Genomic DNA, 18,052 nt, shown 5'->3' on the forward strand with positions numbered 1-18,052 from the left:
TCCGCCTAGCGGCGCCGGCACACCAGGATCTAGTCCCAGTTGGGGCGCTGGATTCTGTCCCGGTTGCCCTTCTTCCAGGCCAGCTCTCTGCTATGGCCCAAGTCCTTGGGCCCTGCACCCCATGGGAGACCAGGAGAAGCACCTGATTCCTGCCTTCGGATCAGCGCGGTGCGCCGGCCATTGGAGGGTGAACCAATGGCAAAAAGGAAGACCTTTCTCTCTGTCTTTCTCTCTCACTGTCCACTCTGCCTGTCAAAAAAAAAAAAAAAAAAAAAAAAAAAAAAAAAGGCAAAAGAGGAGGGCTGGCCAGCACCATGGCTCACTTAGTTAATCCTCTGCCTGCGGTGCCAGCATCCCATATGGGCGCCAGGTTCTAGTTCCGGTTGCTCCTCTTCCAGTCCATCTCTCTGCTGTGGCCCAGGAAGGCAGTGGAGGATGGCCCAAGTGCTTGGGCCCCTGCACCCGGCATGGGAGATCAGAAAGAAGCACCTGGCTCCTGGCTTTGGATCGCTGCAGCGCCAGCTGTAGCGGCTATTTGGGGGGTGAACCAAAAGAAGGAAGACTTTTTTCTCTCTGTCTCTCCCTCACTGTCTAACTCTGCCTGTCTAAAAAAAAAAAAGGCAAAAGAAAAAAATGTTTTAGAAATACAATTAATTTTGGAATATCATGTAAAAAGTTAAAATTTGAAGGACAGGGAAAGAGGTAGAAACCTATACATTGGAATTATTTCTCCTTCTTGCTCTGCCAAATAAAAACAAAAAATTTATTTTCTTTGATGTATTAAAAGCATAATTGGCTTCAGTATAAAAGATACATACTTTATATGTAAGTTAAAAATGTTCATAATTTTTTTTTTAGAAATCTCTTTTCTTAGATATTATTTATTTTGAAAGGCAGAGAGAGATTCAAAGAGAGAGAGAGAGAGAGAGAGAGAGAGAGATCGTCCATCTGCCAGGTCTCTAGACCAGCTTGATGCCAGGAGCCATCAAGCCATCAACTCCACTCTGGTCTCTTACAGAGGTGGTAAGGGCCCATGTCTTGGGCTACCATCTGCTACTTTCCTAGGCTCATTAGCAGAGAGCTGGATCAGAAGCACAGTAGCTAGCACTTGAGCCAGCATTCTGATAATGGGACACTGGCATGGCAAGTGGCAACTTAACCTGCTGTGCCACAATTCTGGCCCATCTACAAATATATATTTTTTTTAATCTTCAAGGAATCACTATTTTATCAATTCCAAAAGAATTAAACCAAAATGAAGACTACAAAAATGTCAGGGAAACACATGTATAAGTTATAAAAACAGGGCAATATACGATATTCTGTATTCAGCAATTCTCCCAAAAATTTCACATGGACTTTGTTAATAGATCTGTGCTAAAACTGACAGACCCTAAATAACTTTGTGGACTTTCAATATAAGAGAAAATGATTTATTTCCTAATAACCCACCTATTCCCTCTCACATCTTCCCCTAAGTGAAACTTAGTTCCTAGGAGAACTAAGAGAAAATGGGAGGCTCCTTTGGGAGATTCACAGTGCACATGAATATATTAAAGTCTGAGAAGTTTAAGGAAACATAAGTCTACTTATCTTGTCTAAATCAGTTTTTCTCACACATATGAGGGGTCTTCAAAAAGTCTGTGGAAAAGGTACACTATGAAAAAGCCACATGATTGTCAAAAATTTTTGCATAAAAATAAGCTTATCTTTTGCTTCCATTTTTCCAAATACTTTTCGAGGAACCCTCCTATTTAATAATAAAATACTTTCATAGGGATAACTTTTGAAATCAGTATTTCATAGAACATATTTGAAGGAAAAGGTCTTCTCTAATCAAATATCCAAAACTGCCACTAATACCTCACATTCTACACTAAGACTAGAGACAATATCTCAAGATACTTTTGTGTTAATTTGTCCCTCAGATGTTACCATTTTTAAATCCTTGAAAAAAGTAAAAAGTTTAAAAAAATATTTCAAGAATACATATATAAAGAATTCCATTATACTTACCTTTCTATAATGCTTGTCACTTTCAGACCCATGATCTGTTGCTCGAAATGCTGTTTCTCCAGGTGAACCTTAAAGATAAATACACAATCCTTCAAATTCTCCAATCATGTCTACTGATGGCCTAACTTAAACACCAAATTATATCTAACCATTTAAAAAGGAAATGGACCTTTAGAATAATTCAGATTCAAAACATCAAATCATTTTTATTTTTATTTTAAATAACATTACTGGTAACTGATATAGAAAATTTAAAAGGAAATTATAGCACGTTTAACCTAATTACTTAAAAATATGTAACTGAATGCTACAATTCAAACAAGATAATCTTATTAAGGATTATTTTGCAACAAAGTACTTACAGTTTGGACAACTACCACTGCCATTACAGACTATATGTAATACAACACTCAACTTAAAATGTCAACTATGACAGGGCAGATGAGACAAACTAAAATTACTTTTCATTTGATTCATTGAAAAAATTAGATCTAGTTCCAGAAAGTATTTTGGCTAAGCAAATTTTTTAATAGCTTTAATCTTATATATCCACCTTTAGGAATTATTTTTATTATTTTATTATTTCTACCTATAAGATAATGAGTTTGCCTAATAGAGTTCTGGGGTTTTAAAATTTAGCACAAGCAGCATTATAAATTTGGCCTGCAATTTTAATTGCAACTAGTTTATTAGAAGCATTTAAGAGGCATGTTAAGGTCAGCAAAAATGTCTGTTTACACACCTAACAAGAGAAGTAGGTCAGAAGCTCCTATGACTTCACTAACCAATTTGTGACCTGCGAAAAATCAGCAAAAGGGGAAATAGAATTGTAAAATTTTACAGGAATGAGCACACATAGATGTTGAGATCTCTTTATAACACTACAGGGAAGTAATTGGGCAAATATACTAGGATTAACCTTAATAAATTCTACTCCTTACGATTTACCATAGTTAAATTTTCTTTTAAAATCACCAAATTCACTAATTATGAAAAGCAAATACATAGGAAGTCTCATCTACTTGTCAAGGACAAATGTATTCTTCCTTCACTAAGTAAAAGCCAAGTATATTTAAGCTCTTGTAAATCTGCACTTCATTGAGCTTTGAAACCACTGTGCAATGAAAGATGTTTTTTTTTTTTAAAAACTGATTTTCATTTGTACTAAAGGTTTTCATTTAAAATATGGTAATAAGCAAGCAAATATATCTATTACTTTTCCTGTGGTTCTTAAAACTTTTTATTAAATCAAACATGTCCTCCCTTACCTGTGGTGAAAACGTCCTTCAATAAGCTGAGACTTTCAAGAATCTTGTCAAAGTCTGGTACTAATTTTGCAAGGTCTTCTGAATTAGGAAGGGCTTTTGTAATTTTCTCTGGAGAAGACCAAAACACAAAAATAGTCTCAAAATAAGAATATGTGTCAGATATACTATATCTATATACTATAAAGATTATAAAATTCTTAACTTATTTAATCCTCATAGCAACTCTACAAAACAGCTACTATTGTTACCCTCACTTACAGGTGAATAAGTGGGCACACTGTGAAGAAGTGCAGGCCTAAGTCTGAGCTGAGGTCCCAGAATCCAGGCTCTGAGACACCACTCGCACACTGATAAATGTGACAATGTGGAATACTAGAAAAATAATCTAAAACGTGCTTTTCCTGAAAATGCCTTGATCAACACAGCAGTTTGATCTTTTTTTTTTTCTGACAGGCAGAGTGGATAGTGAGAGAGAGAGACAGAGAGAAAGGTCTTCCTTTTTGCCGTTGGTTCACCCTCCAATGGCCACTGCGGCCGGCACATCTTGCTGATCCGAAGCCAGGAGCCAGGTGCTTCTCCTGGTCTCCCATGCGGGTGCAGGGCCCAAGGACTTGGGCCATCCTCCACTGCACTCCTGGGCCATAGCAGAGAGCTGGCCTGGAAGAGGGGCAACCGGGATAGAATCCGGTGCCCCAACCGGGACTAGAACCCGGTGTGCCAGCGCCGCAAGGCAGAGGATTAGCCTGTTAAGCCACGGCGCCGGCCTAGCAGTTTGTCTTTAAGAGGTACTGTAAGTACATGTAGAGATTAATTCCATCTCCAGATATACTTAGAAATCAGACAACACATAAAAAATGGTAATGAAAACAATAATTTCATCAAAAAGCATTTAAAAAGTTCAATATGAATTACTGGCAATCATAGCTATCAAATATACTTTTTTCTCATATGCCTAATAAAAAAGTGGGACAGTGGCTAAAGAGGAGAGAAAAATCATTGTGGATAGTAACAGATGTTTCAGGATTTGACTTCAAAAAGTAGAAGTAACTAATGTATCCAATTAAAAAGAGGTAGTTAGGTGGATCATTGTACAAATTCTCTGGGCAACATTATACAACACTGAAAATGATGTACAGAAAGGTTGCTGGAAGCACTGAAATGCTGACAAATGTGTTAGCAAGACACAAGATGCCAAAGTGTATGCTCACTATGACTATATAATTTTTGAGAAGGGAACTAAAACAATAACCACATGCACATAACAGGAACAATTAAATGATTCTATAAGTATAGTGGCAGTGGTATTAAGTGATAGTCTATGGGATACATTCTTTTTACAAATTTTTTCCTTTGATATTCTATTACTTTCATCATTAGAAAGTAATTGCTGCATATCACACACATAACTATCTCAATACAACTACTTGTCTTTCCTAAGGAAATGACTCCGAAAGGTATTTCAATGTTAATGATACAAACCAAAATCGATATACTCATCAATTTCCCACACAATGTCGGGCACAATCCATTTGTAGTCACTAAGGTCGGGTATCATATCTTTCCACTGATCAAAAGTCTGAAAGATAAGAATGTTAATCAGGTATTTACCCAAACAAAAATGTAGAGAAAGATTATTTACTTAAAACACATTAATCTACTGAGAGCAATGTATTATGTTCAACATTTTAAGAAACAAATGTAAATGGACTTAACTCTTCTAAAAACAAATAAGCTGGCAAGCACATAGAAAACGTAGACACACCCTACTAAATACAGAAAACGTAAAAATTCAAAATACACTCCTATTTTCACAGGATTTGGTTTTAAGTAATGCTGTGGACTTGGAAGTAAGATACACTGGAGGACAGAAGGCTTTGACTCTGGCCCAAGAAGCAATCAAATGGGATTTCCACATAGATTTCCTAACTATGCCTCTAAATGGCAAAGTTCAACATCAAACCTAGGTAATCTCATTCCCATCCCAGGGCTCCTTCCACTATGCCATTTTTATATCATTTAATTATAACTTTCATTACATCATATAAGATTCAGAAGGCATTTTTGTATTACCACCATTAAAACAATCCAGTACATGGTAGAGACACACAATAAACACCTAATTATATTCTGCTATACTACAAAAAAAAAAAAAAAAAAAACAAAAAACAAAAAACAAAAACAAAAAAAAACCACCTTATGCTATCAAAATTTAATCATATTGGAATAACTGGAATATCAGTAGGGACGTCAAACTCACCTTTTTGGCTGTATAGCCACCCCCAACAGCAGAGCCTAGTATGAGATATCGAAGTTTTAAGAGCCTTGCAGCTAATCTTGCAGGCCAAAAATATCTACGGGGCTGGTAGCCATATTTAATTGGAGAAAGTTTTAATTTACGTAAAGGAAGATTAGTTAGAGAAGAGAACTGCTGAAACGATGTCCTTAGTTGGGGTCTTTGAAGCTTTAAGGCAGGATGGTGTAAATAATAAATACTTCGTGAAACCAGATGCAGTTTTTGTAGTGGTAGGCTTCCTTTCATTCCAGAGCTATGTTTCACTAAGGATTGGCAAACCTCACTGAAAGAAAAATGAGCAGAAGAGAAAAGATTAGACATAGTAACATGCAAAAGAAACAACAAGAGCAGCAATATTCTGAAGGAAAACACTCATGCACATGTGACCAGCCAAGTATTTCATACAGTAGTGTACCCTTACAGCTATTTACTATGTCAGGCACTAGGATAGCATGTGCTATCTCATGTAATCCTACTAACAGTCCTATGACCAAAGTACCAGAATTATCCTCATTTCAGAGATGAGGAAAATGTGACACAAAGTTATAAACAATCTGCCCAACTACACACTCAGATAAGGAACAATGTCAAGAGTCACACCGCTGAGTGGCACGCCAGAGCTTGCACTTTAATTTACAGAATGAGGGCCATAATCCTGGCCTGAATAACTGAAACTAAAAACAGAAAAGGTGGGGCTTCTTTTTATTAACTGCTATTCACTGTAAGAAACAGTTGAGAATAAAACTGCACGCAAACCTTTGTTTGCAGAATTTCAACAGTGTAGAACAGCTATTCTCTCCTCTCATCTACAGATACTTCCAAAAGTACATGGAAAATGGAATTCAAAGGTAAGTGTATATTGATACAAATAATTCTGAAACTCACATATAAAGCGTCTTCAAAAAGTTCGTGAAAAATGCATATTTAAAAACCCATGCAAGCATCTCAAAACTATTTTGTACCAAAATAAACTTATATTTTAATTCCAGTTCCATGAACTTTTTAAAGCACCCTCACATGTTTGCCAAATAGCTCAAGGATGGAAACTGAAGAAATTAATCAATCTCACCCAACACATCTGGCTTTCAGAAAATGAAAACAGCAAAAAGGCCTCCAAAGAGAAAAGAAGCTAAATGTATGTGTTAACTGTCCAAGTTCCACCCTTTCCTCCTTCCTGCAGAGAATGAAGAGCTACCAATAACAGCTCTATGCCTTATTCAACATACATATCCATAACTGCTTACTCTGGGCCAGGCCCAATCCTAAGCAATTTAAAAATATTAATTCACTTATACAAAGGGTTGGAAATTTCTTAGGAAAAACATGTTAAGAAACATAGAAAGAATGCTGTGATGAAGGATGGGTGGAGAGAATGGGGTATCACTTGTAGTCCTAGTAAAAGATCGGGCATTATGCTAGATGTTTTCATAAATGCTACTACTTTTAGCTCAGAAAAATAGTGTAAAGTCAGCTATTCTCTTTACAAGGTTTTTTTTTTTTTAAAGATTTATTTATTTTATTATTTGAAAGGCAGAGTTACAGAAAGAGGCAGAGAGAGAGAGAGGTCTTTTTTTATTTTTACTTATTTTTTGACAGGCAGAGTTAGACAGTGAGAGAGAGAGACAAAGAGAAAGGTCTTCCTTCCGTTGGTTCATCTCCAAATCTCTGCTACGGCCGGTGCGCTGCGCCAATCTGAAGCCAGGAGCCAGGTGCTTCCTCCTGGTCTCCCATGTGGGTGCAGGGCCCAAGCACTTGGGCCATCCTCCACTGCATTCCCGGGCCACAGCAGAGAGCTGGAATGGAAGAAGAGCAACCAGGACTAGAATCCGGGGTGCTGGTGCCACGGGAGGAGGATTAGCCTAGTGAGCCGTGGCGCCGGCAGAGAGAGAGAGGTCTTCTATCTGCTAGTTCACTCCCCAAATGGCCACAGCAGCTGGAGCTCTGCTGATCCAAAGCCAGGAGCCAGGAGCTTCTTCTGGGTCTCCCATGCGGGTGCAGGGGTTCAAGGACTTGGGCCATCCTCTACTGTTTTCCCAGGCCATGGCAGAGAGCTGGATCAGAAGTGGAGCAGCCAGGACTTGAACCAGTGCCCATATCGGATGCCGGCACAGCAGGCAGTGGCTTCACCTGCTAAGCCATAGTGCCGGCCCCTAGAGGTTTGTTTTTTAAAACTACATCTTGCTTAAGGTAGAATGACTAGTCAACAGTGGAAGAGGATTGAAATCGGGGTTGGCTTGACCATAAATTCTTGCTTTAAAAGACACTAGCTGGAGAGAACATGGGAAGCAGCAGATACCTATCAGCGTCCCCAAACAGGAGGCTGAAGTGACATTTTGGAGAACTTACAGCCTCCTCTAGAACTCTCTGGATGACACAGGGCCTTGCTCTCATTCAAGACTTCATAGGAACTTTCCAACTCAGGAAACCTTAGGGAAATAGAGCTTAATATGAATTAGGCACATCATTCATTTGTATGCGTAAGTGCGTAAATGTTAATGGTGGACACAAAATCATTTACCTTCTTTCCAAAAGTCAGTACATGTATTACATTTCTTTTTACTTAAAGCCCAGTCCCCAAGATAAATAGTAATTTCCATAATGATATAAAAAGTAAGTCCAGTCCATGTCTTTTTTTATTAACTAAAGAGACTGAATTCTCCTGACCTCAAACTCAGCAAAATCCTCAGCTTCCAAACTGCCTCTAATGCAGCACTCACATACACATGTCAATAACACAACACTAGCATGTCAAAGGAGCGGTAGACAACAGTTAAATGCTACAAGAGTTCACAGGAAAGCAAGTGATTCTTAGTAGTTGAGGTGATCAGTAAACACTCAGCAGAAAAAGTAAAACTTAAAAGTTAATAGGGAAGTGGAAGTGAAAAGTCAAAACAGAGAAAAAGATTCCAGGTAGGCAGAGGATTCAGAAGTGAGACAATGTAAGAGACCCAATAAGCTGGCGTGAGGCAATGTAAGAGACCGAATAAGCTGGCAGAGAGGTTCATATTGAGAGGTAAAACTGGAGAAATGGTCTACAGACAAACTATGCTTGAATATCAGGCTGAAGTTTGAACCTTATTTTGTAGGCAACAAGCAGTCACTGGAAGTTTCTGAGTAGAGTAAGACTAACTGCACCGTAATTAAAGGAGATATTAAAGGTAACCTTGGGTAAAAGTAGATCAAAAGCAGAGCAAAACTACGATCATATTTCAGCTCTCCAGATGCAAGAGAGAAGAGCTAAAGTGAAGGGGTAGCAGTGACAAAGGTGGGTACCAGAATGGCAGACTTAATGCCAGAGGAAGGGAAAAGAGTAAAAATAATCACTAGGTTTTATCTGGCGTGACTGAGGCCACTGCTTACAGATCCAAAAAAGTCAAAAAAACAAATAAAGCAGGCAATAATTCACAGGTCCCTAGCATTTAGCTCAAGCTTCTGTCAACTCTATGGATACATTCACCTAGTCTTTTGGTTCAGAACTTTGGTTGCAATCAGTTTCACTGCTTACTTAGCTACCTCATCATGGACAAATTAGGAATTAATCAAAACCTCAGTTTCTTAGTCCATTAAAATGACATAATAGCAAAATTAGAGTTAATGTCAATACTCACCAATGTAAGTATCTAATTCCAATATTCTTCTCTTTTCATCATACCTACTAGTTTCTTCCTTATGTATTTATGTCCTCAGACTTTTTGTTTCACTTGTCTGGCAAGATATCAACACTGAATGAAACTTATTATTGCTTTTCTCTCTGCTTGTGCCCAGAGAAATGAAGTACTACTGGAGAAAATAGTACTCAACTAGACAAGAAATGTCAATGGGGCCTTGCTAATTACCCAACAACTGCACTTCATTTCTGTTATCAAGGCCTTCTTCCATTCCTTTCCAGGACTTTTTCCAGTGTTTTCCACTTTCCTCTAACCTCCCACATCTGTCTATAGCTCTCCCAATGCTTAGCAGACTACCCTGACCTTGACTTCTCTAAGAAATGGAATATTCAACCTCCTCACTGGAAACACTCATCTTCTCCCCCAAGCAAGATTACAGCAGAGACCCCTCTTTCCATTAAGGGCAAATCCCTGTTTGGGATTCTCTTTCCCCTGCTCTTTTAGGAACTGCAGGTCAAGTCTCTCATCTTAAAAGAGAACAAAACAAAACAAAACAATCTCATGTCTCTGCTCTAGCTACTTTATAAAAAAACAAACCAATTGGATTTTTATTTCTTTAAACTTACTTCAGAATAGTTTTAAGTTTACAAAACAAAAATCGTGAAGTAGTACAGAGTTCCTGTATACCGCACAACCAGCTTCCATTATTGTTCATGTCTTTTGTTAGTATGATTTATTAGTCAGAATCTATAACGAACATCTAGCTTCCCCATCAGTAACATCTCACATTAATGTGTTTTCACAATTAATGAACTACACTCAGCTTCCCTACTTTTTAACCCAAACTCTATTTTTTCTACCTCTCTAGCCTCTAGTAATCCAACATTCTGTATTCAGATTGACTTTTGTTTTGTTTTTTTGCTTAGCTGCCATGTACGAGGGAGAACACGCAGTATTTGTCTTTTTGGGTCTGGCTTATTTCCCTTAACATGATGTCCTCCAGTTCCATCCATTTCTGTTTCTATCTCTTCAGTGATATTACTGAAGGCACCAAAGGCTTCCAGTGGGCATTTTTTCCATTCCTGCTTTTCTTAGCAATGTCTGACAGCGCTGACACTTTATATTGATGCAGGTCCTTCCTCCTTGGGCAGTCTCAGGTTTAACTCCTAGCCTATCATCTACTTTGTTTCAGTCTCCTTCTCAACTCCCTTTTAAGTTCTGCGAGTTACTCAAGTTCTACACATAACCAACTTCTCTTTCTTCCTAGGCAATCTTATCTACACTCACTTCCTCAATGATTACCTATATATCCATGTTTCTGAAATTTAAGTCTAACACACAAAGTTACAGACTCATGTGTCCAACTGCTTATTCAATATCACCACTTGGATATCCAAAAAAGTACCTCAAATTCAAGATGTTCCTAACTGTGATCTCTTCTTCCACTTCCACCAAAACCCTGACCCTCTTGTAGTATTTGCTATTTCAGAAAAGCATATGAGCTTTTGTTTATTGATCCTGTGACATCAGACACAGATCTGGAGGGTCACTCTTGGAACCTCCCTTATCCTATTACCAGACCCACTCTTCTGAATACAAATGTGATCACTGTCACTCACTTCCATTCATCTCTTAAATGGCTCTCCCTGAATTAGGAATAAAATCCAAACTCCTGGTCTATAAAGCCTTTCCAGTCTGATCCCTGCTTCTTTCCTATTTGCTTCCAAGCTTAACCCAGCCTACTTTTCATCCAGTTCCTCAATTGTGCCACACTCCCTCCATCTCAGGGCTGTGTGACAAACTCTTCTATTTACTTTGCTGCTGTTTACAATCAGTTTCACCCCAAGCACTCCCACCTCTCCTTGAATCTTCATTAGAATGCTGAGTCCTTCTGCTACACTTCTTGGCTCTCTATACTTTTCCTTTGTAAAGCTTATAAAATTTGCATTGCATAATAGTATTTTTATTGTAATAATATTTGTCTCCACCAGTAAACTGCAATCTTCATAAGGTCAGGGTTCTAACTGTCTTCTGATCATTTTATTTCCCAGGGCTACACCAGTGCCTCACGAATGGTAAGCAACGTCAAGGAAAAAATTAAATTGCAAACAACTGGAAGAATCCAGTAATGGCTAGACAGAGTAAGTACTCAATAAACGTTGTTTCAATATTAATCTGCACTAAACTCCAGCAATGCATAAATGAATAATCTTTTTTTTTTTTTTTTAAATTTTTTGCCAGGCAGAGTTAGACAGTGAGAGAGACAGAGAGAAAGGTCTTCCTTACGTTGGTTCACTCCCCTAATGGCCGCTACGGCCGGCACTGCACAGATCTGAAGCCAGGAGCCGGGTACTTTTCCCGGTCTCCCATGTGGGTGCAGGGACCCAAGCACTTGGGCCATCTTCCTCTGCCCTCCCGGGCCACAGAAGAGAACTGGACTGGAAGAGGAGCAACCAGGACTAGTACCCGGTGCCCCAACCGGGATTAGAACCTGGGATGCCAGTGCCGCAGGCGAAGGATTAGCCAAGTGAGCCGGCCGAATGAATAATCTTTAATCCTCAAAAAGCTATCTGCATTTTAAGAAAAATGCTAATCCAAATACATTTATTTATTTATTTATTTGAAAGGCAGAGTTACACAGAGAGAGAAGGAGAGGCAAAGAGACAGAGAGGTCTTCCATCCACTGGTTCACTCGCCAATTGGCTTCAATGGCCAGAGCTGCACTGATCTGAAGCCAGGAGCTTCCTCCGGGTCTTGCCATGCAGGTACAGGAGCCCAAGCACTTGGGCCATCTTCTACCACTTTCCCAGGCCATAGCAGAGAGCTGGATCGGAAGTGGAGCAGCGGAGACTCTACTGGCGCCCATATGGGATGCGGGCACTGCAGGCAGCGCCTTTACCCGCTATGCCAAAACGCCAGCCCCAGAATATATATCTTAACCTGATGTATCTCAGATCTGAGTTCATGCCTAAGATGCTTTTGCTTTCCTTATTTTCTCCATATTTTACTTCCAAATCCCTAAAATGCCTCCTTCCATAATGTTGGCAAGCAATAAAGCTGGGTCAGAGTCAGGGACAGAGAGTCCAGCATTTCAGGCCAGTAATTACACGTGAAAGGTTCTTCAGTTAGTCCCCTGGAACAGTAACTGACTCAAAGCAAAAACCCTGGTACTGGAAAAGACATCCTCAAGAATTACTTCTAGAGTTTCCACTTCAAGGAGAAGCTCTAAAGATCAGTGCTCATACAGGAGAGAACAACTTTTCCCAGCAAGGTCCTGTTGAGATACAGGTACATGAGTAAAAACAGAAGAAATGAAGAGTCACTGAAGCACCATCTGAGGAAATCCAATCCAGCTGCATGCTAACAGCAGCAGTCGTGAGCCAAGGCTCCCACAGCCATGCAGGACACAGACCAGACTTTCCAGCCTGAGCCCTGAACAATATTGGCATTTGTATGTAACAAGTTCAGATCAACTGCCTACCTCCTAAAAACCCTACAATGAAGCTTGTTAGTTGATATGTCATACATACACAAGGCTAAATCAGCCTTCTCATTCAGAGGTAACACACACAAGGTATCTAAATTCATCAACTCTTTAAGACGAGTGGGGAACCCTTTTTCCTGCCAAGGGACATTTGAGTATATATAACATCATTCACAGCTCATACAAAGCTTCATGGGCCAGTTGTTCCCAGCCTCTGCTTTAAGGTGAGGAGCAAGACAAACATTATTTACTCTGAGAAAAGCAGGTATTAAGTCCTTATTTGTATTCTTAGGAAAATTCCTGAAAATATTGCAGACATAAAATAAGAGCATGTTGTCATTCAAAAATAACAATCAAAGAACATGACAAAGTTTACAGAATTAATTATGTCTTTTTTTTTTAGTAAAGGGCTTCATAAATACTAAAAAGAAATTCATGTTAATAAAGGTTCAATGGCCAATATAAAAAAATCAATAGTAGTACCAGAAAATGAGTTAAGTAAATTTCTCAGAACATAGAACAGAATGTCCAGAAAAAAATGGTGGGAAACATAAAGAAAAATCTTGTAGATTATGTTAAGGTAGTCTTACAATGTAAATAATTAGTATTGAAATTCATACATAATTAAAATATAAGTGGGCACATTTACATATTGGAATATGTATATACATTTTTTAACAGATGAAAGGTATAGATAATATATTAGAAATCAAGGACATACAGGACCAAACTTAAAGGACAAATATTCAACTAACAAGAATCTGAAAAGAACAAGAAAAAAGAAAGAAAATCAATGAACTAAAAAAGAGAAGAATCTTTGTAATGCAAAGGCCCACTGTGGAAAGACCCCACACCTGGACAGAGAATTGAAAAATTTAAGCAAAAAGGATAAAGTCAAGATCTTATAAGCATCCATGAAAGGAAAACTAGAAAACCCACAAGCTTGAAAAAAAAATCAGATTTTCCTGAGAATTCTCATTAGCAAAAATTGATGCTAATGGAAAATGCAGCAATGACTTCACAGTTTTGAAGGAAAAGTACTCTGACTATAGTCTTCTGTATCCAAGCACAACTAAAAATCAAGTGTGATGCCAAATAGATTGTTGCCCCCCCCAAATCATCTATTCTCTTACTCATCTACCATATCTCTTAATGTATATACCATTTCCTAATATACGTTTTTCAGTCTTTTTATACAAATATTATATCCATGAGCATGTGCTTAAATACGTATGTAAAAATTTTTTATGTTTTCATCTCTTATAAAAGTGGTAATTTAACTGTACAAAACTGAACTAAAGTAAAAGATAAATTCCAGAGGCTGGGGCTCCTGACTTTCCAACATCTCCACTTCCTCAGGGAGGTAACTGTGTGATAAGCATGAAATATTTTGAAGTCATGACTCTACTGAGTCTATAGTTAGTTCAGGAACAATTTAGTACAACAGCAACAAATTGAATAATACCAATTATAAATCATTTTGTTTCCAAACCCAATTTAAAAAGTTTTTTCTATGCATCTTAATTGCTCCAGCAAGTATGCTATGTCCTACTGTCTATTCTCTTTTTATTTAAAGAAAATTGGATGATGCCCCATTAACCACTGACATAGTAGTAGTTACTGAGTAGACGTACTCAGGTTGTAGGTAACATACTTCAACCCAAGCTCTGTGAATTTATTCAAAAATTAAAATATACAACTATTCTAACACTATTTAGTGTACATCATCTGCATTTGGACTCCAGTCAACTTTCATAAAATAAACGGATTCTAGTCCTTATAAACACTGTAAAGTATCTATAACATTTAAGTTTCTGAAAACAAAAAAGTTCAAGAGAGATGTTTAGAGGCTGCGTTTACTCAAGAAAACCGCGTTTTCCCAACCTTGCCTCACACACATTACTTCCTACCAAATGCCTGCAGCAATGGCTTAAGCCTGAAGGTATCTAAGGACACTGGACCAACATTATAAATAAAGAGAAAATCCAAAATAATAACATTAAAACGTATATTGCAACCCGCAGAAATGAAAAGGGTGCTATGGATTTCTACTTAGGTTTAAACCAGACCAGGGCAACAAAGACGGCGTGACTAAAAAGGCGGTGCCACAGTCACCCCTTGGCACCGAAGAACAAGTCTCTTTCCCTTAACACTGAAACAAGCGGTTAGTAAGAGGGACTATCAACACCATCGCTGCCACTGTGCGCCCCTATTCTAGACCTGACTCCAGTTATCAGAGTAGGGGCACAAGCAGAGGCCTCCTGATTCGGGATTAGAGCCTAATTATCTGCAGGTGCAGTGGACACTTGGCGGGGGAGGTGAAAGAAAAAGAGTTAGGACAACCGCGGAGAGGGCGACACACGGACAGAGCCGGACGCGGCAGGCAGGGCAGAGAGAAAAGAGAAAACAGCGAGGACACAAGGGTGTAGAGGGTACGGACAAAAGGACAATAGAGCGAGCCAAGACTGACAAGCGTCCAGAACCGAGTCGGACAGGGCCAGGGACAAGGCCTATACTGAAGCCGGCACCGCAGGTAAGCCCAATGAGGGCTGCCTGTCTCCCTGGGGCCTCAAAGAATTCTCCCATCGCCCTCAGCCTGGCCTCAGAATTATAACCTCATTCTGGGGGTAGCTATGGGACAACTCCGCTCTCCAGATGCCCCAGAAATAGCGGGGCAAGGCGGCAGCCCGCACTCACCAGGCCACGGCGGCCCGACGTAGTCGCCACATCCCGCGAGCGGGGAGGTCACACAGGCGCCGAGATGGCCACGTGGGCGCCCCCGTGTCAGCCCCAGCCCGGCTCCTGCTACAAGAATGACCCAGGAAGAGGCCCTCCGCAACAAGGGCACAGAGCAGCCGCTGAGGCCCTCCCAATGGCGCATGGACTTCCGCAAAGGACGTCCCGGCACCCGTACCCAGTCCGTCACGGAAACAACCACCCCCCAACTCTTCCTAGGAGGGCAGCACAAACGGTCCGCGTTGCAGTGGCGCATGCGCCCGGAGCCTCTGGAAGGCGCCGGCCCCGCTCACTTCCCCCACCTCTCGGTTCACTCGTTATTTCCGGGTTGGAATTCAGTGTTCGAGCCTCCCGGGTCAAGGCCTTGGAGAGGGGAGGGTGTGAGGGTTGGATAGGGGGAAGGATATGAAAATAGGATGGATGAGTGGTCGCCGACGGAGCCGACTTAATTAGAGTGAGGTATGGAGGGAGCTTGGAGGTGTCTAGAGGGTACCAAATGCATGGCGCAATAGAGTCATAAAAGCCACTCCGTTGCCCCACTCTTGATGGGGGTCGGTGTTGAAAACCCTCTCCTATTCTTAGAACCGTCTTGGCAAGCAGGAGTCGTCATGAATAGGTTAAGTGTCCTAAAATCTCAGGATCAGATCTGGAAGGACCTTCAGATAGATCAGGCCAGCTGTGGGGTTGCAGTAAGTTTCTGTAGTTTATCACGTCGTCAGAAAATGATTTTGTTCATTCCCTCTTAACCAGCTGTCCTCTGGCGTTGAATCCTGCCCCTCTGGAGATCTGCAGCAGTCTCTTCTTGCCAGGGGTCGCTGACACTCCCAGGAGCGGTTGCCTCCCCGCCTCCCGCATCTGCCCTCACTTGGCTCTTGGAACATCACCTTCTCCTAGCTCCACTGCAGCCGCTACCAGTTCCTCTGCCTAACTTCTCAGTGCTGAAGGGTCTCAGATCTTGGAAATCCCTGGCCCTGTTTCCCCTCATCTATATTCTCAGCCTGGGTAATCTCAGACTGCACCGTGCTTTTAAATACCCTTTCCCCCCCCCCCCTTTTTTTTTTTAAATTTTTTAACTTTCTTTCTATTTTTTTTTTCATTTATTAAACGTTTATTTAATGAATACAAATTTCCAAAGTACAGCTTATGGGTTACTGGCTTCCCCCCTCCCATAACTTCCCTCCCACCTGCAACCCTCCCCTTTCCCGCTCCCTCTCCCCTTCCATTCACATCAAGATTCATTTTTTTTTAATTTTTTTTTTTTTTTGACAGGCAGAGTGGACAGTGAGAGAGAGAGAGACAGAGAGAAAGGTCTTCCTTTTGCCGTTGGTTCACCCACCAATGGCCGCCGCGGTAGGCGCGCTGCGGCCGGCGCACCACGCTGATCCGATGGCAGGAGCCAGGTGCTTCTCCTGGTCTCCCATGGGGTGCAGGGCCCAAGCACTTGGGCCATCCTCCACTGCACTCCCTGGCCACAGCAGAGAGCTGGCCTGGAAGAGGGACAACCAAGACAGGATCGGTGCCCTGACCGGGACTAGAACCCGGTGTGCCGGCGCCGCAAGGCGGAGGATTAGCCTAGTGAGCCACGGCGCCGGCCAAGATTCATTTTCAATTCTCTTTATATACAGAAGATCAGTTTAGTATATATTAGGTAACGCAGCCATTTTATGCTTTGTGCCGAAACTGGAGCCCGCGAAATGGATGTGACCTGTGAAAGGTTATGAAACCAATTGGTGGCATAGCCAGGACTAAAAATCAAAGGGTCCTGTGCCCTGCTTCCACCCCAGGGACACGTACACAGGGTGTAAAGAGAATTCTCTTTCCCATAATCGTTAGAATCACAATTCTGTGTGGACCCAGTAAAGTTCTCAAATTCAAGAACCTGCTGATTTTCTTTATTTGATTGTGGTGACTGTTTAAATGGCAGGTCCAGACAGGAGCTTGTTAACTGACCTGTGAAGACCATAGGTTTGTAGGGGTACACAAAAATTCCTTTCTTTTTTAAAAAAATTAATTTATTTGAAAGGCAGAATTAGAGAAAGACAGGGAGACAGAGAAAGGAGAGACTTTTTTATCCACCTGTTCACTCTCCAAATGGCAGCAACAACCAGGTCTAGGCCAGGCCAAGACCAGCATCCTGGAACTCCATTCATGTCTCCCATGTGGGTTGTAGGGGACCCAACCACTTGGGCCATTCTCTGCTCTCCCAGGAGCACTAACAGGGAGCTGGATTGGGAAGTAGAGCAGCCAGGACCTGAATTGGCACTCATATGGGGTGCTGGTGTCACAGGCAGTGGCTTAAACCAGCCGTGCCACAATGCTGGCCCCACAAAAAGTTCTTTGTTACTATTACTTCCAAGTTGTTTTTTTGGCACAGCCCTGGCTGTTGTGGACATTTGAGGAGTGAACCCACAGATGGAAAGATCTCTCTCTCTCTCTCTCTCTCTCTCTGTCTCTGTCTCTGTCTCTGTCTCTGTCTTTCAAACAAATACATAAACTTGGAGGGAAGGAGGAAGGGAGAGAGAGGCCGGTGTTGTGGCATAGTAGGTAAAGCTGCTGCCTACAGCACTGGCATCCCATATGGACGTGGGTTCTAGTTCTGACTGTTCCACTTCTGATCCAGCTCCCTGCCAATGCACCTGGGAAAGCA

General features: G+C 40.9%; 1 protein-coding gene across 5 annotated transcripts in view; it reads right to left on the minus strand.

Annotated features, from left to right (window-relative positions):
• The window catches only part of OPA1 (OPA1 mitochondrial dynamin like GTPase), a 100,261-nt gene extending 84,685 nt beyond the window's left edge, over window positions 1-15,576 (minus strand). For 2 of the 5 annotated variants that reach the window (XM_062210083.1, XM_062210074.1), the window contains exons 1-6: window positions 15,367-15,576; window positions 5,542-5,860; window positions 4,764-4,860; window positions 3,285-3,392; window positions 2,759-2,812; window positions 2,017-2,084 (exon numbers count right to left, since the gene is read on the minus strand). In XM_062210083.1, coding sequence (XP_062066067.1) covers window positions 2,017-2,084; window positions 2,759-2,812; window positions 3,285-3,392; window positions 4,764-4,860; window positions 5,542-5,860; window positions 15,367-15,398 — 678 coding nt within the window. In that variant the 5' untranslated portion in view covers window positions 15,399-15,576. The remainder of the gene's footprint in view (window positions 1-2,016; window positions 2,085-2,758; window positions 2,813-3,284; window positions 3,393-4,763; window positions 4,861-5,541; window positions 5,861-15,366) is intronic. The other 3 variants (XM_062210099.1, XM_062210091.1, XM_062210098.1) reach the window with 2 other exon arrangements.
• Window positions 15,577-18,052: the final 2,476 nt, after the last annotated feature.

This window comes from Lepus europaeus, chromosome 2 (genome assembly GCF_033115175.1).
Source record: "Lepus europaeus isolate LE1 chromosome 2, mLepTim1.pri, whole genome shotgun sequence".
NCBI classification, from domain to species: Eukaryota; Metazoa; Chordata; class Mammalia; order Lagomorpha; family Leporidae; genus Lepus; species Lepus europaeus.